Below are 27,247 nucleotides of genomic sequence, written 5' to 3' on the forward strand. Positions count from 1 at the left end.
ATCTGGTGAACTGGGCTGTAACCTACTACCTCATGATAATTTATCAAAATATCTGAACAACAAAAACAGGTGGTATGTGTGCGGCACTTAACTCTTGATCATTTATTTTGTTACAGTTAGTCGGAGTACTGGTCAAGAACTGGATTAAAGGCCTTGGATTATTAGTATAAGAGTAGTCAAAAGGTAGTCCTTGGGCAAATCCCCCAGGGACCATGGCTTGGGGATCCTCTCTGAGGTTGGAGACAGTGCTCTGATCTCGGAAGGGGGAGTCAGAGATCTGACCCCAGACCCCTCTGTGCTCAGAGAACTGTGCTGGCTGTCTTTCTGCACCTGGAAAAGCAACCTCAGAGCCTCAGGAAATGGGTCATTTGGGGGGCAAGACCTCAGAGAGGGGGGAAAGGGGATGTTCTGGTGGGTGGGGACAGGAAGAGGCCAAAGAGGCTAGGATACAAGTTATCCTGGGAATCCTCCAGCCTCCTTGCCTCCCCCTCTGAAGCACCCTGGGCCAAAATACAGGAGATCAGAGGATGAGGTGGTGAAGATTGCCTACACAACTCCTCCCATCCTGCTGGCTTCATCCCAGCAGGGCATGGGAATCTTGGAAGCCTCCAATTTCAGGGGCTTCCAACCAGCAAGGGCACAGTCTGTAGGATTGTGCCCTAAGTCAGAAGGGAGCTGAGACCCATTCTGTCTGTTCCTGGCTAGGCCATCAGCTTGTTGCGGAGACTTGATCAGTCTCCCAGTAAAGACTGGAGATTTGGTGAGATAGATGTAGTATTGTCTACCTGTTTAGTGGTAGACGGGTAAGCTAGACAGAGATTGGTCATGCATGTTGTCTTCTATGGTATGTTAGCTTTGTGAGCAAATAAAGATTTGAATGTCCATACTGAGTCAAATGTCCCTCTGGATGAAGGTCTCTCTGGCTGCCTCTGGAAGTAAGATAAAATATCTGCAGGAAATCCTGCCTTTGGTGGGTAAGATGACTTTCTGGGCCAGTTGTCCAGGTGTCCAGTGTAACAAGTGGCATGAATTTGCTCAGCATGCCTTGCATTTGAACTGTTAATCTTCATTGGTTATTTATTTGTAATATGTAACCTGACAGGTTGTAGAACAGAGCCTTGTAGCCAAGTTAATCAATCCTTCCTTGGACTCAGCAATCACCTTGTCATTATATGAACCGGTCAATATATCATGCCTGCTGCAATGTTCAGAAGGGCATCATGTCTAAAGTCCAGGTCTGACTGTTTATTCATTTGTAGATAAAATATATTTTCCTTGGCTGATCTCAAACGATTCAGCATCATTTTCAGAAATACAAAGGATTGGACCCAGAAGATCTAGCCATACTTAGACCCACTGAAATTGATGGGACTTTTGTTAGTCATGACAGTAACTACAGTCCCATTGATTCCAATGGGTCTTCTCTAACTATGACTGAATCTGGAATCAACCCGGAAAGTTTATCAAAGAAATATAGGGGAAAGTTTCACCTTTCAAAAATGAAGGCCCTCCAGTCCCGATGCCATGAACACAATATCACAAGTAGGGATGTACGAGAAATTTGTTTCAGTTCAATTTTGATCAGGATTTACCCAGTACACTTCATAGATGTCCAGTCCCATTTTGTTCTTCCACTGCTCCATCGGGATTCAGCATTTTCCCTCCATTTATGCAGTGCTGCAGACTCCTGAACTTATAACTTAGTGGGGTTGTTCACCCAACTCACTAACCCACACTCAATGTGGGTGTTGTTGAACCGTAGGAGATTCAGGACAGACAAAAGGATGTCCAATGCACAGTTGAACTCTTTTATTTATACTATTTAATTTTAATTGTACAATCAAAGGCATGTGTAATACCCACAGAAGCAACCAAATCAATTGGTAAGAAAGAAAGAAGGAAGGAAGGAAGGAAAGAAGGAAGGAGTAAGTAAAATAAATGATTATTGTCACTGTGATGTCAAAACAAAACAAGGATAGCCATGCTGGTCCATGGGTGGGTGGGTATTCAAAAATCCATTGCTGGGCAACACCTTTATTAGGATCAATGAAAATTCCACAAAAGCGTGCAAGCTTTTGAGTTCTCCAGAATTCTTCATCAGGCTAGGTGGCACAAAAAGCAGCAATGAGGGAAGAAATAGTAAAGTCCAAAAATTTGGCCAGATGGTGTGTCCATGAGCTCTGCAGTTTTAGACTCAGTCTCAAAATGAAGATTTGCAGACTATTAGGGTGCAACCCTATGCATGCTTAGAAAGCATGGTTGGCTGGGGAATGCTGGGAGTTGTAGGACTTTTTGCTGTATAAACATGCATAGGATTGCATACTTAGTCATTGGTAGGTGGGGCAGGTATTGGATTACACCTGGCAATAGATTCTGGGAGAGAATCTGATGGCATGGCTTTTGCCAGATGACACTTGATGGATGGAGGAGTGTGATGGAGTGGACTTCTCCCTTGCTGCATCCTGATGAAATGGCTTAATGATCACTCTATTTTCAAGGCAGGAACCGAGTCCAGAGCTCTGCCAGTAGATGGGTCTGATATGCTGTATCAGCAGCCCTTGAGGGATATTAGCAGACTTAAGAAAGCTGGTGGTCATGCATACTCTTCAATCATGTTAGATTCGTCCCCATTCTCTGTCTCTCAATTCATTCCTTTTGATTTTCCCTGTGAGCGTCTTGGGTAGCTGCTGGACGAACTCCATCTAGCAAAGCAACAAACACAAAAAGGGAGTGTGATCTTTCCGATTCTGTGTGTGACATTCAATGCTCAAAGGCCATTTAGCACAGTGTGGAATTGCATGGTGAAGGTGTCTGCTCAGAATGGTTACAGTCTACATTGCCTTGTTCACACAGTAGTGCAGGTAGGTAATTTTAGACATTCGACTTCATGGTCTTAAGTCATGCCCCAGCTGGAGGAATCCCAGAGATGAATGACGCTAAGGAGCCACCCATGTCAGGAGACCTGGGGGAGCCTGGGCCCTCAGGGGAGATGACCACGGATCTGTCCCTGCAGGAGGATGGAAGTTCTGCCTCTGAGGTGGAGGCTGGGTGACCACTGAACCGCCAAGAGCATCATTGTCTCATGAGGCAGACCAGTAGGGCTCCTTTGAGAAGACATACTTGATTACTCCTCAAGAGGAAAGGACTCCTCAGGAACAAGGCCCTCCTCCCATGTAGGACTGTTACCAGAGGGCCTATACCAAACTGCAGCTGAGCCCTGGGTGAGGCGCAGGAAGCTGTAGCTATATAAGCCTTCAGTTTTAGGCTAGTCATTGCTGTACAGATTTGTTCCACCAGCTCCAGTACCCTGACCTTGTGATTTATCGTCCATGCTACAGACCCTTGGAATTTGGATTGACTTTGCTTTTTGGACGGTGTTTCTGCTTGACTACACTCCTGTGTTTTGACCTTTGGTTCACCTCAGACCTCTCTTCTGGAAACCACCTCTTGCCTGGTAATAATGTGCTTTGACCATTGCCTGTATCTTGACCACTCCTGCCTTAGCTTGATCCTATACTGGACTGAAAGCTTTATGCTTGACCGTTCACCTGCTTAATTGACTTGCCTACTGGGTTTGCCCCTGTGCTTGCCCAGCATAGAATCTGAGCTAGCTAGAGCAGGATTGAGGTGGGGTGCTTTTGATGGACATGTGTGCTGCTTCTATTGTGAGAAGGGTTGGCAGAGAATTCTGCCACGGACCCTTGGAGTCCATGGCGGAATGGAACACTTGTCTCCACCTCCTTGTGAAATCCTCTTCTGCCGGATCCTCCGGCTCTGGAGCACCAGCAATATGGCCGCCGTGCCATATTGCTGGCCGAAGAGGATTGACTGCAGATGCAAATGGCATCCAGGATGCCATTTGCAGCCGTAAAGGTCTTAGTTTAAGGTAAATGCAGCCGTAAATGGCTGTATTCAGCTTAAACTAAGACCTTTACAGCGTCAAATGGCATCCTGGATGCCATTTGCGTCCCTGCTTTTTTCTTCATGTGATAGGCTATGCAAATATTTGCATAGCCTATCACGTGAGAAAACAGGGACGCCATTTGTGTCCGCAGTCAATACCCCTCAGCCAGCGATACGGCATGGCGGCTGTATCGCTGGCACTCTGGAGCCGGCTGCGGAGCAGAGCTGGCTGTGGAGCGGAGCTGGCCGAAGAGGATTCCAGGGGGAGGAACGGATCACCTCCCCACAAGGGCAGATTCCCAGCCAGACCAGCAAATAGGGAATCTGCCCATCCCTAATTGTGAGGCACCCAATTACCATTTCTCTTCTCCCCCACTCAACTACTGTTCCATGCTTTATAGCTGAACACAGGCCTAAGTATGGTTTAGACCAGGGATGCAGAACCTCAAGTCTGGGGTCCAAATCCAGCCCTTCAGTGTTTCTGATCTGGCCCTCTGGGGTTTGCTAGATGGCCACACCCCCTTCTCCTGGCCATGCCCCCTTTTCCCCAACCACCAATTGTTTGATCATTTGTCAGCTTCAGTACAGTTTTTCACCCATTCTAACAGGGTGAAATGTCTCGCCTAAGGCTTAGTTACTGGAAGTTACAATATGCTGGTGTTTTTGGTATTTTGAGACCACTCCCTTTAGCCCTGCCCATCACCGGAATGCAGCCCCTGAGAACTTCTCTAAAGGTGAATTTGTCCAGTTGGGTTACTTGAAGGTTCTTATGATATGGGGAAAGCCCCCAGATCTGGTTTAATTTATCTTTTTTAGATGCTTCCTGCTTCAACTTATGCATGTCAAATTTTCACTCCGACCCTACAGGTCTGAATAGAGGAATATTTTATAGTATCCACTCTAACTATATGGTGAGCTTTATTTGAAGTAAAGTTGATTTGATCTCTGAAAACAAATGCGGGAAGGACTAGTAAGATGGAATATCAATATATTTTTTATTTTATTCTTCCAGAGCATCTATCCTGAATGGAACCAGTTTGGACAGCGGGTTCTCTGGAGCCATGCTGCAGCAGTCATTTGAAATTTTCTAAGCCGGCTGGGGAATGCTGGGAGTTGGAGGCCTTTTCTCTGTCTAAACATGCATAGGATTGCACCCTAAATCTATTAACTGAAGGAGACTATGTAGTTGTAACTGGGGATGTTGAAGTCTGCAATGGAACCAAATGAGTTCTGATTTTCATGAATCTGACCCATGGATTCCACAGCGGACTGGCTTTCTCCCTGTCAGACAGATTCCGCAGACTTGGGACTGGACTTCTAACTTTCCCGAATTTTGTGCAAATTCTGTTGTAGAAAAATGTGCAAAATTAAAAAAAACAGCCAAAAATGTGCATTTCCCTATTAGCTAAAGTGTGAAAATGCACATTTGGGGGGAATTTTCGCACATGTGAATTTGCGCAAATTCGGAAACAAACAAATTCCAATTCTGTCGATGGGTGGACGACAGAACAAAAGGCGCCTAACAATCCATGGGACACAGACGGACCTAGTTGTAACATGTTTGGCAAACAACAACATTAACTTTAGTAGATTGCCCGTGTAATCTGACATTTAAAATCTGTAACAGGGTTATGATCTGTTTTATCTCACTTCAACACATTTTGTATACTATTGTGGATTTTAAAAGTGATTAACTTTTTTGTTTACCAATGTTTAAACCTTTTGTTGTGAAATTCTAACTATGTTTTATAAAGCATTTTGTAGCACTGAACTCCTGTGTAAATTGTGTGGTTGTTTCCTGACTGCTTATTTTGATTTTAATTGGTTAGGAATATTCTCTCTCCTGTTTGACTTTGGCCTGTTTGACCTGTTGCCTTCCTTGTTCAGCCTTCCCCAATCTGGTGCCCTCTGGATGTGTTGGATTACAACCACCATCATCCCCAGCTAGCATGACCATTGGGTGTTGTAGACAAACACATCTGGGGAGAACCAGGTTGGGGAAGGCTGGGTTAGAAAATACAACTACCTTCTAAAACACAACTATTGAGTTTTCCTTTGCTTTTCCCTTCCTTTGGCATTTTATTTATTTATTTATTTATTTATTTATTTATTTATTTCATTTCTATACTGCCCAATAGCCGAAACTCTCTGCATATGACTTTTTTTTATGTCTGTGTATGACTTCATATAGTTAAATAAAGGGTATTTTTGAGCTACATTATCTGTCCCTTCAGCCCTGTCTCTGAACAACTCTCCATTCCCTGGCAATACTTGCCTTCCTTGGATATTTATATGGAGCAGTCACTTTCTTGACATGTTCCTGCAGCTCAAGAGTTAATTTTTCCTTGTTTTGTAATGTATAGTCTGGAGACAAGACCACAAATGCCTTCACCACCTGAAAGGCAGAGTTGGCATGATCAGTAAATCCACACACCCCCCCACACACAGAAGAATGATTTAAGAAAGCCTACGAGTTTCAGGGTTAAGGCTATCTCACGTTTGTTCAAGCTCCACAAAGCCTGGAAATTGGAAGCCTTAACAGATATGCCCTGTAATGTAATGATGTTGTACAATGTTACAAATTGTGCTTGCTTACGAATTATACCCCAGGTGTCCACACCTTTCCTTGGTCTTTCAGGTTGGAATCCAGAGGAGGACGCAGTGCCTAGGACCAGAAAAATGGCCAATGTTGTCCTGGTCCTGTATTGCCTTATGAAATATCTCAGCCTTACTGTGCTGCTAGAAGAACCGTCCTATGAGTTGGTTGCTTCTAAGTGAGCAGAATTTGTGACATTGTGCAATATCATTACCGATCATTGGGCATGTCCGTTAAGGCATCAGTTGTAACATTGATTTTCTAGCTTTTTAACCACTCTTGAAACTTTCCAAGGGCACAATCGTATGGGGATAGGTGGCCACCTCTAAACTCGCAGGCGACCGCCTATCCAATGCAGGGTAGGAGAAGCACAGAGGGGATCGTCCCCTTCACACTTCAGCCACCTTGCATTTGTGGCTAGACAGCTGATTTCAGTTGTCTAGCTGCTGGAAGGCGGAGTGGGGGAAGCGGCTGCCGGACAAAGCATAGGATGTGTCATCCTGGCATTTCCACCTTCCTGGCCCCAGAACGCCCCCCAGAAGACCCCCCCGGAATGCCCCCCAGAAGACCCCCCCCGGAATGCCCCATTTTCGCTGCTCTGCACTCCTCTTCCAAGCGTGGAGTGTGGGGCCATTCCAAGCTACCTGCAAGGCAGCACGGGAGAGAGGGAAGGTCAGTTCCTGGAAACCGACATATCCTATGGCCATCTAGTCACTGACTAGCAGTCATAGGATTGCTCCCTAAATGTGTCAGAATGCTTTTGCATAAGAATGCAGCAAGGAGAGGGTCATATTATTTATTTCATTATATGCCATCTTTCCTCCAAGGAGCTCAGTGCAAAGCACACAATCCCCGCCCCCCCATTTTATCCTCGCAACAGCCCTGTGATATAGATAACAGTCCAATCCTAAGCACATTTACTCTGGAGTAAGTCCCACTGAGCTCAGTTGAGCTTGCTCCCTAGTGAGTATAATTAGGACTGCAACCTTAGTCTGAGAGATAATGATTGGTCCAGGGTAGGTCACCTAGTGAGCTTGTCAGCTGAGTGGTGATATGAACCTGGGTCTCCAGATAACCGCACCCCATTCCCCCCACAACCACCAATCTTTTGGTGGTTTCTTGGCTTTTGTGCAAGCCCCCCTATTCAAAAGTTTGAAATGCTTCTCTTAAGGCTTAGTTCCTGGCAGTAAGAGCTTTAAGGTAAAATCTGCTGGTCATTTTTGGTCCCACCCCTTTTGCTTTTGGCCTCACCCCCTTTGCCTTCAGCCCCACCCACCACCAGAATGCAGCTTCTCTGACATTGGATTCATCCCTCAGACTGAAAGAAGCCCAACACCCCTGCTTTAGGAAATGCTAGTTCCTGTGTTGCATGTGTGGTGGGTCCTGTGAGAGCAATGGAACCAATGCAAGTGCCAATGTTGGATGCCGCCCATATTGTTGTTTCTGCCATTAAAGCGCTGGGACCTGGAAGCCCCTTGCCAACCAACTAGTAGATTCTGATTGAGTTTCTGCCCACCATTGGTGTACAGAAGCCCGTGTTGAGATGGTTCTCATCACCTCTTTTCTGAGTGGGTCTGGACTGCTGACAGCGGCAGCTTCTGCGACTGCCGGATGCTCTAGAAGTGCACTTTCTACATCAAAGGGTCCGATGCGATACCTAAGGGAAAAGGAAATCAAAATCACCGAACCTTGGGGAAGTCCAAAACATCTAGAGATCTACTTTCTGCCCTCCTCTGGTACAACATACCACAGGTATATTACACCAGTGCAGAATTAGCTGGACTGGGATCCATGCAAGATACAAGACAGGACCAGTCCTGCTATTAGACAGAACGAGGAAGCCACCACAGGCAAGAGAGAAGGCTGCTGTTGCTAGGGTTGAAGTAAGATTCAGCTGTCAGTCCAGTCAACTTCTTTGCTTGGCATAGGGGTGAGGTGCCATCTTCTCCTTTGCTTTAGTCAGCAAAGTATCTTGGGTTGGCGTTGGTACTGAGGGATCACCTCCACCTGTATGAACCTACCTGAATGATTAGATCACTGGGGCAGGCCCTGTTGCATATCCGTTTAGCATGTGAAATGTGGAGATGCATTAGGAACTAGGGATGTTGGAGAAATCCGTGAGGGATTCAAAAGAGTTTGGATTTTTCTGAATCCAACCTGTAGACCAGATTTTCTGAGTTGCATAGATTCCACAGACTTGCAGACCAGTTTTTTTAAAAAAAACTTTTGGGGGGGATTAGCACTAATGCACAGTGCAAAAAGAGCAAAATTCTGGTAAAAACAATCTGATTCTATCAATGAGCGCATGACAGAACAAAAGACACCTGACAATCCACAAAACAAACAGAATGGATTTAACTAAATCTGTACATCCCCATTAGGAACCTGCATTACGATAAGTTTGTTGGTGTAAGTTTGTTGGTGTTGTCATCCAGCTCAGTGTTGTCTACTCTACACCGATGGCCAGCAAGTCTCATGGGTCTCACACAAGGGTCTTTCTTAGCTCCATCTTGAGATCCTGGGGATAGAACTTGGGACCATCTACATGCAACGCATGTATTCTACCCATACAATAGGACCTTCTCAGTGGTGGCACTCAGATTGCAGAACCTTTTAAGTTGAGAAGCTCGAATCCTTCCATATTGTAGTGTTTCAAGATGGAGGATAAAAACTTCCGTTTGAGCATGCTTTTTTGTATCATTGTTCGATGCCATGCTGGTTTAGTTTTAGTCAATGTTGCTGAGTGTGTTTTAAAGGGTGCAATCCTATGGGGATAGTCAGCCGCCTTTGAACTCAGAGGTGACTGCCTATCCAATGGATGGTGGGAGAAGCATGGAGGGGATTGTCTCCTCTGCACTCTAGCCACCCTGCATTCACAGACAGCTGATTTTGGCTGTCTAGCTGTGGGACCTCGGAGCACGGGGTGGGGAGGCCAGATGTCATACCGGTACTTCCAAACTCCCTGCCCCCTCCCGGGAATGCCCCCTTTCCCCTGCTCCACGCTGCTCTTCCGAGCATGGAGCGCAGGGATGATCCATGCCGCCTACGAGGTGGCAGGGGAGGGGGTGGGTCTCCGGGAACCAACCTCAGAGTGCCGGCTCCGAGTTTGGTTCCTGGGAACCAATCAATCCTATGGCCATCTAGCCACTGCGTAGCGGTCATAGGATTGCGCCCTAAATTGTATTGCTGTTTGGTTGTTTTTTAAGAATGTTTTTGATGGAATGTTGTGTCATTGTAAGCTGGCTGGGGGGCTCTTGAGGTTGAAGATGTAGAATCCAAATAATTACATGAACAACAAGAACAACAACAAAGGAAGGAAGACAGACAGTAAGAAAGAAATCAACCAACCCTGAAGAAATGATGATATCATCTTCTCTTCCAACAAACCAAAAGTATCCTTCTTCATCCATCACTCCTGTGTCCCCAGTAAGATAAAAATCCCCTCGTTCTGTTGCAGCTGTTTTCTCCGGGTTATCCTAATGAAAACATTTCAGAAAGGTGGAATTAGCCTTGGTACAACTCCACTGTCGTCCATAGAGCTGGGGTGTTGAACCTCTTTCATCCCAAGGGCCAAATTCCTTTTCAGAGAAACTCTCGGGGGCTGCATTCCAGTGGTGGGTGGGACCAGAGGCAAAAAGGGTGGGGCCAAACTACAAAAGAATACTGGCAGAGTTTAGCTTAAAGCTCTTATGGACAATAACTAAGCCTTAGAGGCATTTCAGCTTTTCAGAATAGTGAAAGAAACTGCAAAAGCCAAAAAAGGCCAGGAAACCACCAAATAATCAGATGTTGAGGAAAGGGGGTGGGGTCAGGGCAGTGGAAGCTGGTGGCTCCAATTTTGGTGGGGCTGTAAATCCATTCTGGGTTTCAGTCAGAAGCAGCCAGAACTCTAAAGGAGCTATCCAAAGTGGTTTCCTTTTGGTGCCAAGTAAAAACATGACTATTTACCAAAGCCTTTGAGAGCTCAGTGCATTCCCTAAAGTAGCCCACAGTTTCAACTGTTTTAGATTTTAATTGGTATTAGCTTGTTTAATGGTTCAATATATTCTTAGCTGTTTAAATTATTTACTGATTTATACTATTAAAATTGTTTTTATCTGTATGCCACCCTGAGATCTTAATGATATAGGGTGGGATACAAATGTTTTAAATAAATACATACATACATAAATAAATAATAAAAATGCTGAACCCTATCCCCCAAATGGATCCAGCACTCTGAACAGCTCCTTTACAGCTCTGCCTGGTTCTGCCTGAAATCCAGAATGGATTCACAGCTGCACCAAAATCAGAGCCACCAGCCTCCACTAGGACAGGGGAATGAGGCATGCCCATCTGGAAAACCCCAAAGGGCCAGATTGGGACCTCAGGGGAACTCAGTGCTAACAAATAGGAACTGGCAAGTCCCTCAATGCCCCCTCTTCGTGTCCACCTACTCTTATCTCTTGTCACTGGTATCCATTTGCTTCTCCTTTCCCTTTGAGCATCATCTGCTGCAACACCGTCCAACTTAGGGATGGGGGAGAATTTCTCCCCGAAACTTTGGGGGGCCGAGTGCCAACACATTTGGCCCCCCTAAATCGGCGGTGAAATTCTCTGCCCCCCCGCCCCCCCCGGGGTGGGACTTACCTTTCATGAATGTCCCTCCCGGCGGCGGGTCCCGGCAGCGGTTTGTTGGGTCTTCATCAGGGGTGGGGGCGGCAGCCGGTCTTTCGACTGGCTGCCGCTGCCGCCATTACAAGTGCAGTAAAAAACAAAACAAAACCCTGTGATAGGCTACGTAACGATTAACGTAGCCTATCACGGCTAGATCTCCAAAGTCAAAGTGCGTACGCGCTTTTTTTTTTTCAAAGTCACCCGTGATAGGCTACGTGATGATTAACGTAGCCTATCACAGCTGACTTTGGAGATCTAGCCGTGACAGGCTACATAAATTGTTACATAGCCTATCACGGGGGTGGTTTTTTTTTTTTTTTCCGCGGCCGGGTAGACGGGGCGCTTCTACCTCGCCTGAATTTCGGCCGGGTGAGGCGGGGCGCCTCCCCCCCCTCGCATGAACTTCGGGGGGAGAAGCGAAGCGCCTCCCCCCCACTGTGAAGCAAGCTTCGAGGACAGGTAAGGGACTTTCGTCCATCCCTATGTCCAAGCAGTGGTATAGTGAAGCCAGGGTTTGCAGGGACTCAGGACCTGGTCTTTTTTATTAGCAGGGACCTGACATCATCTGCCACCCTCTTCAGACTCCCCTGTTCCCTCTGAGTTTAGCTGCAGTCCTCATAGAAACTGACAGGTGGGACAAGGGGGATAAATTTTCCCAGGAATAATACATTGTTCACTGCTGTAATGCGAAGTATTCTGGGGCACCTTGGTCTTGAATGGGCAACTGAGACCCATCAGCTTTATGAAAGGCCTGTTCCGGGTGGAGATGAAAACTTCTAGAACTGGTTTGTTGCTATGGTTGCCTGAATTTTTAGACTCTCCTTGGGGGTGTTGCTATGGGGGCTGTCATGATGCATGATGAGCACCTGAACTTCAAAATTTATGATGACACCACTGCTTCTAAACACTCAGTTTGGCTTAGGAACTTTTCTGGCTTTTCCCTGATCCTTTTTTTTGTGTGGGGGAGAACTCTAGAAAACCCTGAGCTAGGGATGTCTGGTGCTGGGAAATCTCGTCCATTTTTGACTCAATTGAGTTCTGCGGCATGCCCAATTCGGTTTGCATTTGTGGGCTGAGCCTCAAACTCCAGGAGCCTTTTGTGTATTTTGTGTGTGTGTCGAGCTGTAATTTGCACAAATAGAGATTTGTGCAAATTATGCACAATTGCTCAAAATTCAGGCATAATTTGCCCAAAATTCAGGCATAATTTGTGCAAATTAAAAAAACACGGAAAATCCTCAAACTGGCCCAACTAGCTGCAGACTGAGTTGGGTTCCACAGCAGAAAATGGAACAAAGTCCATGTGAGAGCTCATCAAGCCCCACCCCTCAAATAGAGTCCTCCAACATCTGTAACTGGAGTGTAACCAAAGAGAAACTCAACTGATTCACCCATCCCTATTAAGTATGGTGTCTTCATAAACCCTATGAAATCATTGGGACACAAGTAGATTTCTTACTACATAGCGAGAGAAAAGGCCAAGCGGTCTTTTGGGCTTCACTCTGATTGCTATTTCTCCTTCTTGTCCAGGAGGCAAAATGTTTGCGTCTTCATCTATGATCTAGGAGGAGAGATGCATCACTGAATTCCAACATGTCACTACAGGGATAAATTTTAAATACAAGCTAGAAAAATGGCATTCACCAACCTGAACATCATATGGTGGACATGCCTTTCCCATTGAACCTGGCTTAACCTTCATCCCTTTATGAACTGAACAAGCAATACCCTGTGTTAAAAAAAAAGTATGATTTTGAAAGGGATAATATAAGGAAGCTTCCATTTCTCCCCATAGATCTGGTGATACATGCAGCTTGATCCTATGCATGTTTACCCAGAAGTGAGTCCGACTGATTCGATAGGAATTCATCCCAATTAAGCATGAATAGGATTTTGTTTGGCTGGTCAGATGTTTCAATAAATAGCAGGGCTGTCACCCAATTTTTTAAAGTTGTTGTTTAATCTATTTAATTTGCAGATGAGTTTAAAACTAGCTCTGAAGGAAGAAGCATGCTTTATTTTAAGATGATGCATGGAAGTGTCCTAGCAGACATCATCTTAAAGGAAGCATTCCAATCCTACGCAAAAGGGGATACCTCTTTGTCAGGGCTGGGCAATGGACAAAGGTCTGGAGGGAGTCAGGGTCTGAGAACAGGGAGCCAGGAGCAACAAGCAATCAGAATCAGAGGGCTAACCAAAAGGCAAGTTCAGAGATGGAGCCAGGAGTCAGGACCAAGAGCAAGACCAGAAATACAAGAGACACTAGAGATCAGGTAGACCTTGTGCCTCAAGCAAAGCTCAGCTGGAAAAGGAAGTGCTTTATACTCTTTCCTGTCCAGGAGGAGCCAAACCGAGAAGTCCAGGTGGGTGGAACCAGGCCAGAACTAGAAGGCTTTCCCCTGAGAGGCTGCAGTTACGTAGCTTGCCACACGGAACAGTGGCAGGGCTGGCCCTACCATTATGCAGGCTCATGTGCCCACATCAGGCAGCAGAGTGGAAAGAGTGGTAAATTGGACCACTCTCCCCCCACCAGGGGGCCTCACCACGGCCTCCCTAGACCCTCTGGTGGGTGCTCTGGAGAGCTGCGCCAGCTGCTCTCCTGCTGTGGCACTTGCAGTGTTCTCTGGAGTAACATGCTGTCATGTGCTACCGCTTTTCCTGACTGTGGCCACAGCAGCCTGATGAGAGCTTGGCCAAACTTTTCTGACCTGTTGCAAGAGCTTGGCCAAGTCCTGCGAGAGCCTGGCTGAGTTCGTGGGAGCCGCACTGCTGGAAATGGGCACAAGGTAGGAGCAAGCGAGTGACAGGGAGGGCAGTTGAGGTGGCAGCCTCGCTTGAGGCAGCAGGATCGGTCCGAAGTCAGCATTTCCTGACACTCTTAAAAGATGGCATTCACCATCCGCAGCATCTGCAAACCCTTGTAATAAAGAAGTCGTCATTTCAAAGCAAAGGGCCACTGTCCAATTAATCGGGGCACTCTTTTAGCTGAGTCAATAGTTAAAACCAATCAGACTTGCAGCCTGAATAAATAGGATGATTATTGAACTCAAGACTGCTCATACAATGTGCCACAAACACTCAAGTTCTCTCCTGAATATAAATTGTACAAATCAGCCAAGGCCAAGACCCACAGAACTACTTTAGGCTGGAGGCAGCCAGGAGCAAAGAATGATCAGGATCAAAACCTGCAAGGTCTTGTTTTTAAAACACCTTTTCTTCTTCTTTGGACAGTAGGTATATAGTAGTAGATATAGCCTGTCTGCTATATCTGGGCATGTGTGGATGAGGGGGATCAATGCTCTGACCATATAAGGCAGCTTCGTACGTTTGTATAGTGTTTTAGAATATCCTTGAAAATGCAACAGCGAGTGGAGTGGGCATCCCTATGGTCCCTGGGCAAGTGTCTCGGGGACCATAGAATGGCTCAGAGAAAACTCTTATGAGGTTGGAGACAGTACTCCAACCTCAGAAGGGGAGTCAGATACTGCCCCCCCTCCCCTGCCCCCTTGCAGCTGGCGCAGAGAGAATTGTGCTGGCTGGCTCTTCAAGGTCAGAAAACTGACCTTAGATAGCAGGGAAGGGGATGTTCCGGTGGGTGGGGAGACTGGAGGGGCTAGGATAGGATTCATCCTGAGCCTCCTCCCCTCCCCTCCCCTCCCCTCCCCAAGCACCTCTGCTAGACCAGCTGAAACGCCCATCTAGTGAAAATATAGGAGATTGGAAGACAGGGAGGCAAAGATCACCTCTGCCACTCCTCCTGCCCTGCTGGGCTGAAGCACAGGAATCTCAGAAGCCTTTGAATTTGGGGGCTTCGGAGCAGCGAGGGCACAGTCCATAGGATTGCGCCCTAAACATGTGAAACAGGGATGGGGAATTTTGGTGGTCCACATTTTTAAGTGAACAGACCTAATTTGCACTTCCCAGAAGAATGCATGGTTGGGAACACAGTTATCCTTCGGATCACGCTCTCCTCCGAATTTTGCAATGCAGTTCTTCGCTCAAAATAGGCATATAAAAATGTGTATATCAAAGGGTGTATGTGTATGTGTATATCATTTTGGTCTATCAAAATGCCAAGATTTGGGAAAATTGCACACAAAAATGCATATTTTATGGGGAATTGCATACACCATGGGTGTTGACCCTCTTTCAGCCTGAGGGCCAAATCCCATTTCAGAGAAGCTCTTAGGGGGTGCATTCTGGTGGTGGGGCCAAAGGCAAAAGGGATGGAGCCAAAACACCAGCATATTGTAGCTCACTCCTACTGCCAGTAACCAAGCTTTAAGGGAGGCATTTCAATCTTTTATAACGGGGAAAAACTTCACAAAATCCAGGAAAGCATCAAATAACTGGTTGTCAGGGGGAAGGGGGTGGAGCCACCAAAAAGGGGTGGGTCCTTCTGGGAACCCTAGAGGGCTGGACTGGAGGGCTGGATTTGATCCCTGGGCCTGAGGTTTTGCACCCGTGGCATATACAAATGTGTATTTTATGGGGAATTCATACAGAAATGTGTATTTTAAGGGCAGGGGATGTATACAGGTTAAATGCAAATTTTCATACATTTTAAAAGCCATATTCACAGAAAACCAGATGGAACTGACTTCTGATTGAACACATGCAGAACTGACACAGACCAGAAGCAGACCAATCTGTCCATCCTTAATGTGAACCTACTATTTCTGTCTGTCCATACACCTCATAGATATCCAGTCCTGTCTTGTTCTTCCACTGCTCCATCACCTCAGGGTTCAGCGGTTCCCCTCCACTTATGCAGTGCTGTAGACTCATGAACTTATAACTGGATGTGGATGTACAAAATGAGAGACCTTTAAGGAGGTGGAGACTGGCATTCTGGAACATGTTAGGAATAGGAACACATCAGCAAAATAGCTTAATGAGAGCTTATTAACAGGACTAGGAAGTTGCTGGGAGCCAGTGGAGAAAGGATAATCCAGTGGATGGTACCTTCAGAAGCCACCATCTCAAGATGGCTGGGTGACTCCATCCTGAGCCATGAGCACAGATGTACATGCTGAACAGTGCTGATGCTAGGTTTTTGAGGGCCCTTGGGAAAGACACATTCACCAGACCCCCCTTCCTAAGTAAGTCTACCTTCTTATCACCATTGTCACCAACTCATTGATTGCTGCTCACCCTCTTTCTCATCATTGCTACCCCATGCATGCTCAACAGGCAGAGAGTCGGTGAGCAAGAAGGCCGTGGCATCTACTGCTCCTCCTTCTCACCACCACCATTGTCTGGGCCAGAGTGAGAGGCAGATGAACAAGCAGGATGCAATGGTGAAGAGGCGAGGTGAGGCAATGCCCGGGGAGCCTTGTCAGTGGGCCCCTACTGGGGTGTGGGCCTTCAGCAGGTGCCCAACCATGCCTACCTCTGACATTGGCCCTGATGCTGAGCCTCCATTATTCTGTGTTGAATTTGGACAGTTACACTCTTGATATCAATAGGAGCAGAAAAGAGTCCAAGCAACCTCCCAATCCCCATGACCTTTCCAACCCCCATCAATTAATCCCCCAGACCCTGCTGCCCCTAGTGTTGTGCTGAAATTTTTGATTCTTTCATTTTTGGCATTTCGTGGGGTGTGTGTGTGTGGTAGTGGGAGGAAATGAAAACTCTGGAGAAAGAGGTTGGGAGAGGTGAGAATTTCTGAGAATTCTCTCCTTGGGGAGTGGGACAGGGTTTCCACATACCGTTTTAAAGTGTAGGCAATTCTGGAGGGGGTTTTCTGTCTATTTTTTATTTTTTATTTTTAAAAAAAACACCCCCTGCTCTTGCAGGAGCCCAGCACTCTTCTCCAGCCTAGCAGTTCTTTCTGAACTCCCTGTCAGAAATGGATTGTCCTTCCCCCTTCACAATCAACACCACAAGGAGACAACGCTTCAGGCTAATACTACTTTATGTTGCTAGAAACTAGCTTCTTTACAAATGCAGATTCTAGGAAACTCTTAGATTGCCTCATGACCCTAAACAAGTAATCTGTGATCCCTAATTAGAGGAGACGAACCGGAGGGTAGTGAAGTTGCTGACAGTTTGGGTGTGAATCTCATGGCCAGAACTGCTTCACAGTGATGCCCCTCCCTTAGGGTGGCTCCCTCCTACCTTGGTTTCCAAGAGTGGCTATTCTGGCTGAGTGTCTGAGCCCTGCCCCTAATTTTTCCAGCTTTCCTTTGCAACGTACCCTAGCATCTCTCAAGTCATGCCGCTCTTCCTCCTCCTCTTCAGAAACTTGAGTTCTCATGGTGGAGGGAGGGGGCAGGGACTCAGCCTGGGCCATCTGTTTGCCAAGGTCTTCAGAAGAGGATTCTCTCTGAGTGTCTTGGCTCACTAAAGAGGGCCCCTTCCCCAGCCTCTGATTTAGCTGCTTCAACTCTGATTCAGAACCGGAGCTGTCAAACATCCCAATGCACTCATCCTTGACACTCCCAGGAGACCATGTGACCTCTCCCTCTCCAACAGGCATTCAGGAAGAACTCTCAGCTGGAGAACAGTCTTGTGCTCCTGCAAGTACAGGGGGTGTTTAAAAAAAAAAAAATAGAAAGAAGACCCCTCAAGAATAGGGATGTTAGAGAAATCCTCCGCGGATTCAAATGAGGCCAGATTCTTGGAATCTGACCGCCGGAATCCTCAGTGGATCGCCCCCACTTACCTCCGCTCCAGGAGGATTCTGCATGGGATTCCTTGTTCTACTGGAGCCATTCTCCTCCACTCTGATTGCCATTTTTTTTAAATGATGATCGGCAGGATGTGCCCGTAGACTTATACACAAAATAGAGCTGTGAATCTTGCGTATAAGCCTATGGACACATGGACTTATACATAAGATTTATGGCTCTATTTTGCATATAAGTCTATGGGCACATCCTGCTGATCGCCATTTTTTTTTTTAAATGGCAATCGGCACGGAAGAGAACGGCTCCGGCCATCAAGCTAAGCGGCTCCGCAGAATCCTTGCGGAGTGGAGCTGCTCCGGAGGATTCGGGGGGGGGGAGGAATGTATCGCCACCCCCCCCAGGTAGATTTCCCACCAGAACGGGTGGTGGGGAGTCTGTACATCCCTACTCAAGAATCACCTACACATAAGAAAGGTATGTGGAAATGCTGTCCCCCTCCCCAAGGAGAAAATTCTCTGATATCATCTCCCTCCCTGTGAAAGAGGCAGAAAAAGTAATGCCTCTTTCACAGGAAGAGAAAATGTTCCTGAAAATAGGGGGCAGGATTCAGCACAGCACTCCCTGCTCCTTTCCTACTTCTGTGACCTAGCAATGGCCGCTGCAACAGCTCAGCCCCCCAGACTTCAGCTCTTTTCCCCACGACTTGGCCCAACTCAACCTGCATTGAATCAGACCAGTTTGTGGGTTTTCCTAATATATATATATATATATATATATATATATATATATATATATATTGTTGTTGTTCAGTCGTTCAGTCGTGTCTGACTCTTCGTGACCCCATGGACCATAGCACGCCAGGCCTTCCTGTCCTGCGCTGTCTCCCGGAGCGTGCTCAAGTTCATATTCATTGCATCGGTGATGCTATCTAGCCATCTCATCCTCTGCCGTCCCCTTCTCCTTTTGCCTTCAGTCTTTCCCAGCATCAGGGTCTTTTCCAGGGAGTTTTCTCTTCGCATTAGGTGGCCAAAATATTGGAGCTTCAGCTTCATTATCTGTCCTTCCAATGAGCACTCAGGGTTGATTTCCTTTAGGAATATATATATATATATATATATATGTATGTATATATGTATATATATGTATGTGTGTGTGTGTGTGTGTGTGTAAATATAAATATGCACAAATTGTGGCTGCAATTTGTGCACAGTGCAGCTGTTATTTGTGCAAATTGCAGCTGCAATTTGCATAATTTCTATTTACGCAAATAAAAAGAACACCTGGAAAAAATTCCCAGATTTTGAGAAAAACCTGCAGCTCAACTCATCCCTAATTAAGACCCATGAGCTTCACAAAAGCCAGTGTGGTGTAGTGGTTCGAGTGCTGGACTGGGAGCCAGGAGACCTGGGTTCTAGTCCCCACTTGGCCATGGAAGCTCACTGGGTGACTTTGGGCCAGTCACAGACTCTCAGCCCAACATAACTCACAGGGGTGTTGTTTTTGTGAGGATAAAATGGAGAGGAGGAGGAGGATAATGTAAGCCACCTTGGGGTGCTTGGAGGAACAAAGGTGGGATATAAATACAATAAAAAAAGACCTGCTCCTGGTGGAGATGAAAACTGCTAGAACTGGTTTGTTGATATGGATCAATGCAGCTGCCTGCATTTTTGGACTCTCCTTGGGGGCATGGCAAGGGGGATTGTCACGATCAGTGCCTGCTCCTCAAAATTTACCACTAAACCAGTGCTGTAGTAAAGTAACCACAGAGGGGGGAGAGCAAGAGAGGCCTTCCTCCCTGTCACTGTCATGGCAGCTGCCAGCGGAAGGAGCTCTTTCCCAGCTCAGAATGCAACCAGAGATGGAGAAGACTTCATGGGTTCTAACATTCAACTGGGGTTTGAGGCAAGCGTTATGGGTTGCCAAGGTTTGTGTTTTGAAGCAGGGAAATTCAAGCGTCAGCAACATTGCTGACACTGGGATCTGTAAGTAGATAAATCCTTCTTGGAATAATCTTTGTTCAAATGCAACTTCACAAGGTACCTGGTGAGATCATTCTTCACCAACATGCGGAACACAGTAGGAACATTCAGGAGGGTGGTGATGGGAAATCGGGAGAGAGTCTAGTATGTAAAAAAAGAAGGCAAACAAAGTTTGTAGATGAACTACACCATTTGAGCCCAGACAATCCTGGTCCACTTGCACTGGCTGCCTATATGTTTCCACACCAAATTCAAGGGGCTGGTTTTGACCTACAAAGCCTGATATGGCTCAGGCCCGCAATACCTGACAGGATGCTTCTCCTGGCATGATCCTACCCATATGCCGATATCAACATCTGAAGCCCACCTCAGAGTGCCTCCTCTGATGGAGGCTTGGAGGATGGCAACAAGGGAGAGAGCCTTTTCAGTGGTGGCCCTTGACTGCAGAACGCTTTCCCCAGTAAGGCCTGCCTGGCACCAACATTGATATCTGTTCAGCACCAAGGCAAGACTTCCCTCTACTCCTAGGCATCTGAAGGCATGTGAGGGATGGTTTTTTTTTAATGCATCAGTGGTTGTGGTCTGATTCCATACTGATTTTTTAGTTGTTTTGTTATTTTGTTACTTGTTTTGGCATTTTAATGGAAATTGTTTTTAGCTAGTTTTTAACTAGTTAGCTAGTTAGTTTTTGTGTTTTGATAATTTTGTTGTAAGTCTCCTTGGGTCTTTTTAAAGAGAAAGGTGACTAAGAAATAATAATAATAATAATAATAATAATAATAATAATAATAATAATAATAATAATAAAAATATCAACTTAATAGAGCCTTATGTTAACCTTGTTGGGCCTCACACAAACAAACCGATGCACAGAAGTGGTAGACATAAAGAACCAGGAAAGGAATCTCCATTTGGTTGTATTTTCATAGATGTCTGTTCTATTTGGTCTCAGTTACTTCCGTTACATCAAGGGTCCTTCCTCGTGGCATACTGTCAGGGTTCTCCTTATAACTTGGACCCCCTGATAAACTCCTTAAGGATCTCTTGCCTCCTTAAGAGACCCACCTTCCTTCTTTTACCTTCCCCTTTCCAATAATGTGGGGTTTAGGCTGTAGGCGTGGGATGGTTGACACTCTAGACACTTGGGTTTTAACCACAACAGTTTACTGGTAATTTAAAACAGCTTCTCCAGGCTGCTTGTTTCTGCTCTCTCTTCAGGCTCTGGTCTCCCCAACTCTGCTCTTACTGTCTCTCTCGCTCTCTTTATATACCTTCCTCCTCAAACCTTCATGCATACATAGCATAACTATTAATCCAAAAATCTCAGTTTTGTCATGTTTTGAGCTAAATGTAACTGGAAAGGAGATTCTCATACTTCAGGGCCAGGATGGGCCTAAAACCTGAGTACCCATTTCTAGGTCAGTGGGAACACTGGGAATGTTGAGAGTGGCCACTTTCACCAAAAAGGCTGCTGGGGTGTGTGTGTTGCCCATTCATAAAATGTCTACCACAGCCAGTCGCAAAACACTCATTTCCCAGAAAGTGGTGGTGAAATTAAAAGAAAAGTAAGTTGTCCAAGAACCTAAGTACACAAGGCAGAGGTGGAGTCTGAGCTCCAAACACAAAGCCATGAAAATAAAGATGGTGCTGCTGGAGGGGAGCACTTCACTTTGCAGTATGCCAGCCTGCTGGTTTTAATTTTTAAAAATCTGAAGAAATACATCTTAAGGAGAGATCCTGTTTCATAATACTGGAACCCAGTGGGGTCATCCCATGAAGCAGATTGGTGGGAGATTCAGGAGAGATAAAAGGAAGGACTTCTTCACACGGTGCAGAGTTAAACTATGGAATCCACTACCACAAGATGCAGCGATTGGTCAGCAATTTGGATGTCTTTAAAAGGGGTTAGACAAATTCCTGGAGGAGAAGTCTGTCAATGGCTACTATGCCTCCTATGTACACCAGTTGCTGGGGAACATGGGTGGGAGGGTGCTGTTGCACTCATGTCTTGCTTGTGGGTCTCCTGTCAATAGCTGGTTGGCTGGGAGAGGCCCCTGATGAAGTGAGCTTACCTTAGAAAAGAGGCAAGTAAGGGGAGACATGGTAGAGATGTACAAAATTATGCATGGTGTGGAGAATGTAGATAGAGAGACCTTTTTCTCCCTCTCTCATAATACCCAGTGGGATCATCCCATGAAGCTGATTGGTGGGAGGTTCAGGAGAGATAAAAGGAAGGACTTCCTTACACAGCGCACAGTTAAACGAGGGAATTCGCTACCACAAGAAGTAGTGATGGCCACCAATTTGGATAGTTTTAAAGGGAGGTTAGGCAAATTCACGGAGGAGAAGGCTATCCATGGCTCCTAGTCATGATGGCTAGATCCTTCTCACCATCACCAGTGTCTGGCTGGACCAGAGTGAGAGGCAGGTCAACAAGCAGGCTGCAGTGATGAACAGGAGGAGCAAGTCCAGGGAATTCTTGTCAGTCGGCACCTGCTGGGGTGTGGGCTTTCGGCAAGTGGCCGGCCATGCCCTTATTTGATGCCGGCCTTTGCCATTATGACCACAGAGATTATACTTCCTGAAGCCAAACTCCATATGACAAGTACTCTGAGCTTCTTACTTTTGAAAGCTATAGATGCTCATTCCCATGATCTCCAGCCTGCATGACCAATGGTCAGAGATTATGGGAGTTGAAGTCCAACAGCATCTGGACACCTGAGGTTGGGGGTCTGGACACTTGCCTGCTTGGGGGTGTGAGAGGTCTTGGGTTAAATTTCTAGACAAGACTAAACCCCGAGCAGAAGAGGCCATAACTCAGTGGTAGAGCACAGGCATTATATACATGCTGGAGGTCCCAGTTTCTCCAGCTAACTGATGGTGAGACAGAATTTTTCTTTCTGAGACCCTGGAGAGATGTGGCCAGTCAAGGTAGACAAAATTGGGCCAGTCAGACAAATAATTTGACCTGGGCAGCTTCCTACAATATATCATTTGATAGACCTTTCTAGTCACAACAGTAACACCCATACATTTTCAAGTCTGCTTTAAAGTCATTGTGGGATGGGGCCTCAGATTTTTGCAACAAGGCAGCAGTTCTTCTGTCATGGGCCTACACCACAATAAAAACAAATTACAGGTAAATCAAGGTTAACTGTGGTCTAATTAACCTGATGTGGGATGTTATTCCACCCTAACTTGGAGGCTCAGGAAGAGAAGGAATCAACTTAAAAAAAAAAAATTAAGTCTGATTACTTCTTTCCTCCATTTAATTTAACCCCATCCACTTAATGGCTGCCATGGTAAAGAGAAATAGGAAAGAATATATGAAAAGAATATATGAAGAAAATATATGAGCAAATCTGCGTGAGATTGGTGCATCTTACATTTGGGATGGTTGTTGCTTCTGCTTGTGGCAGGTTATGTACAAAGACGCATGATCCCAAAACCCATGGATTGAAAAAAGATCCCAGTGCAGCCACCACCCAGCCTGGGTCCACAGTGCACCACATAACATCCGAAGGGGTTAGATCCAACCAGTATCTGATAAACAGAGGAAAGAAAAGATTGATAGGCAATTCAGCTATGCAGCTCAAACTCATGGAAGGCTATACTTGGTGGTATTAAGGTCAACAAGTCATAGTCAGTGTATACAATTATGTTTTGTATAAGTATGTTTTATACAAGTATGTTTTACTATGTTATTTTATCTTATGGTTTTAAGTTTTGTTTTGTGACCCACCCAGAGAGCTTCGGCTATTGGGTAGTAGAGAAAATGTAATAAAATAAAAAAATATAAAATAAAATATTCCATGGTATTAAGGTTGATGAGTGGCTGACAAATTAGAATCAATGGCTGACTAGTCATACTCAATAGTTGATTATTTAAACTCGGTGGTCAACAAGCCACACGCAGTGATCAACAAGTCATACTCAATAGTTGATTATTTAAACTCGGTGGTCAACAAGCCACACGCAGTGATCAACAAGTCATACTCAATAGTTGATTATTTAAACTCGGTGGTCAACAAGCCACACGCAGTGATCAACAAGTCATACTCAATAGTTGATTATTTAAACTCGGTGGTCAACAAGCCACACGCAGTGATCAACAAGTCATACTCAATGGTTGACGAGTTAATACTCAGTGTTATTAAGGTCAACAAGTCATGTTCAGTGGCTGACAAATTATACTCAATAGCTGACAAGTTATATTCAAAAGCTGACAAGTCATACCCACTGGTATTAAAGTCAACACATTCTACTCAATGATTTCCTCAACGGTATGATTTTTTTTAAAAAAAAAATTAAAACATTACATTTTTATCCTGCCTTTCCTTCAGAGAACTCAGGGTTACTATGCTTGCTACCCCATCTTTATTCTCAGAAGAACCCTGTGAGGTGGGTTAGCGAGTTAGTGAACCCAAGTCACCTGCTAGGTTTTGTAGCTGAGCAGAGATTTGAACACAAATCTCCCCAGTCTCTGTTTAGTGCTCTAACAACTACACCACACTGGCTCTCAAAAAAACATGTTATAAATCATGTAACATAGACTGTTGCTTCTTTCCCCCAACAGCTGGTAAGCTGAGGTATACTGCACCTGGATATGGGGGTTTATTTATTAGTATTTATTTATTTTTTTATTACATTTCCATGCTGCCCAATAGCCAAAGCTCTGTGGGCGGTATAGGGAGTTCCATTATTCTCCCCCAAATGTTTACTTTGTCCCCCTAGGAATATATTCCCAACCATGAAATCCTGCACATAGAATTTGCTGAACTGGCCGTGCACATCGTTCGGTTTTCATAGAACCGCTGTTCGTACCTTTGGCTGATGATTGGCCTGAAACCGAGACTCCCTTGGGACAGCTCAGCCATTTTTGGAGCACCTGAGGTTCCACTGGTGAAGTAAATCATCATTGGATCTTGGAGCTTTGTTTCTACACAAGTGTGGTCAGCAGGTGCCTCTCTATGCAACAAAGAACATCACATCAGAACGAATGAAGTAGCTACAAGTACAGATGACTAAACAGGTGAGGCTCAAACCATACCTGATGTTAACTGCATATTACCCCACCCCCAGGAATTTTTGTCTTAAGTAAAGTAGACATCCCAGTGGGGGTTGTGTGTGTGTGTGTGTGAGAGAGAGAGATGTAGCATCTTAACTCTATTCTGTGCCGAGTCCTCAAATTTGAGGTGTGGGACAGTCATTTGCTTCCCCTTCCCTCCCCCCATGGTGTTTTTTTGGGGCAATTTGTATGAAAATGGCACACATCATAGAGGTATCTCCAGGCAAGAAGCTTGCAAATTTTCAGAAGTATAGGTGCAGGGGCTGGGGAGTTACGACGACTGGAAACCAGTTCAAGATTTTTCATAGTGAAACCTGGTGGTGTTGGAAGAATATCCATTCCTCATGGTCCCATCCTTTCCCTCCCCCAAAGCACAGGGATTGCAGAGCCCCTGATAAAATGTGCACCATGATTAGGAAGTGGTCCTGTCAGTTAGTCTACACCCTGCCTCAGTAATCAGAGAAAGATTTAATTTGATTTTGTTTATTTAAAACATTTCTTGGCCTCCTTTCAGGGCAGCAGTCCCCCAAGGTGGCTTGCAGCACTAAAAAGCAAGATATGTTATTTTTGGAGACACACTGTTAGTAGATGCTGGTACTAAGCACCTTGGACAGCTCCTTTAGAGTTCTGGCTGGTTCTGACTGAAACCTGGAGTGGATTCACTGCCCCACTGATATCAGAGCCACCAGCCTCCACCATCTGCCTTTCCAAAGCCAAATTGTGAACGAAGTCTTGTTCAGGGTCCGGCTCTGGTTCTTGTAATGATAGAGTTTATACTTTACTGTCACTCCCTTAGTATTAAGGAGTTGGTAATTTGAGGCCTTGACCTAAAGTCACTTGACTTGTGTGGTTCCAGAGGCTGGTAGGTTGTTGTACAAGAGATGCTTAGATGCTCCATAAAACAAAGTTATATTTTAAGTCATTCCTCATTCCTTTAGCCTGTTGTGAGCCCAGAAACATTACAGTTCTGGTCAGTTCTCACCATGAATGGTCCAAAGAGGCCTGATTCAGCTCAGGCTTCGGACTTCAGCCAAATCCAACGCATGCCCCTACTATCTATCTCTGTATCCATCCATCCATCCATCCATCCATCCATTTATTTATTTCATTTATATCCCACCTTTTTCCTCTTGCAAGGAACCCAAGGCAGCTTACATTACCCTCCTCGTCTCCATTTTATCCTCACAACAACAACCCTGTGGGGTAGGTTGGGCTGAGAGTCTGTGACTGGCCCAAAGTCTCCCAGTGAGCTTCCATGGCCAAGTGGGGACTAGAACTGGGATCTCCTGGCTCCCAGTCTGACACTCTCGCCACTACACCATGCTGGCTCTCCATTCCGATCTGAATAAAATTGTCTTAAGTTAGGAGCCTGTCTTAAAACGGGGGTCAGATTAAGAGGAGCCAGATGGACCTGGCTTAGGAAGGCGTTCCTCAGTTTGGGTGCCACAACTGAAAATACTCCCCCTCTCTCATCCCCACCAATCCTACTTCCATCGGAAAGTGGGCACTCAGGAAGGCCTCACAAGTCAGGCTGTTCATCTCATCTAGTCCGCTATTGTCTGCTCTGACTGGCAGTGACTGGCTCTTCAGGGTCCTCAGTCAGAGGTCTTTCTCATCACCTGTGACCAGATTCTTTTAACTGGAGATGCCCAAGGATTGGACCTTGGATCTTCTGCGTGCAAACTAGGTGCTCTGCTGCTGAGATACAGCCTTTCCTGATCTCCTGCTACCTGAACCTTTTCACTGTACACGCTGAGGATTGAACCTTGAGCCTTCCATATGCTAAACGTGTGCTCTGCCACTGAGGTGCGGCCCCACCCTAGTCCATCCATCCATAGAAGGATGCAGTTCCTGAGATACTCTGGTCCCAGGTCAGTTAGACCAGGGCTGGGGGACATCTTTCTGGCTCTGCCCAAGCACCACATTAAATGGTGGATTCCTTGGATTCCTGCATTGAGCAGGGGGTTGGACTCAATGGCCTTGTAGGCCCCTTCCAACCCTACTATTCTATGATTCTATAAATTCTGGAGAAGCTTTCAGGGGCCACATTCCCATGGTGGGTGGGGCCAAAGACAAAAGGAGGCAGGGCTAAAGGGATGGGGCCAAAGACACCAACAATACCAATCCCCCCCCCCCGCATATTTTAGTTAAAACTCTTACTGACAGGAGCTAAAGCTTAGGAGAAGCATTTCAGAATGGGGAAAAACTGGGAAACCATGAAACAGTCAGCGGCTGGGGAAAAGGGGATGTGGCCAGAGAAAGGGGGCCTGCCCATCTGGGGTGACTCAGAAGACTGGATTGGGAACTTAGGAGGGCTGAGTTCAGGGCTGGCCCTACCATTAGGCAGTGTGAAGCAGTCGCCTGAGGAGGCATATGCTGGGAGGTGGGAGCAAGGTGCATTGGAGGAGAGACC

General features: G+C 45.9%; 1 protein-coding gene across 1 annotated transcript in view; it reads right to left on the bottom strand.

Annotated features, from left to right (window-relative positions):
* Positions 1-1,685: 1,685 nt before the first annotated feature.
* Positions 1,686-27,247, bottom strand: part of LOC146336611 (acyl-coenzyme A synthetase ACSM4, mitochondrial-like) — a 28,644-nt gene continuing 3,082 nt past the window's right edge. The window contains exons 5-14 of the mRNA XM_084818564.1: positions 24,591-24,734; positions 23,153-23,309; positions 19,828-19,907; positions 15,830-15,953; positions 12,804-12,884; positions 12,615-12,716; positions 9,848-9,975; positions 8,057-8,156; positions 6,179-6,298; positions 1,686-2,702 (exon numbers count right to left, since the gene is read on the bottom strand). Coding sequence (XP_084674690.1) covers positions 2,616-2,702; positions 6,179-6,298; positions 8,057-8,156; positions 9,848-9,975; positions 12,615-12,716; positions 12,804-12,884; positions 15,830-15,953; positions 19,828-19,907; positions 23,153-23,309; positions 24,591-24,734 — 1,123 coding nt within the window. The 3' untranslated portion in view covers positions 1,686-2,615. The remainder of the gene's footprint in view (positions 2,703-6,178; positions 6,299-8,056; positions 8,157-9,847; positions 9,976-12,614; positions 12,717-12,803; positions 12,885-15,829; positions 15,954-19,827; positions 19,908-23,152; positions 23,310-24,590; positions 24,735-27,247) is intronic.

This window comes from Heloderma suspectum, chromosome 12 (assembly GCF_057233095.1).
Source record: "Heloderma suspectum isolate Gila_16-S chromosome 12, 16-S_ref, whole genome shotgun sequence".
In the NCBI taxonomy this organism is placed as follows: domain Eukaryota; kingdom Metazoa; phylum Chordata; class Lepidosauria; order Squamata; family Helodermatidae; genus Heloderma; species Heloderma suspectum.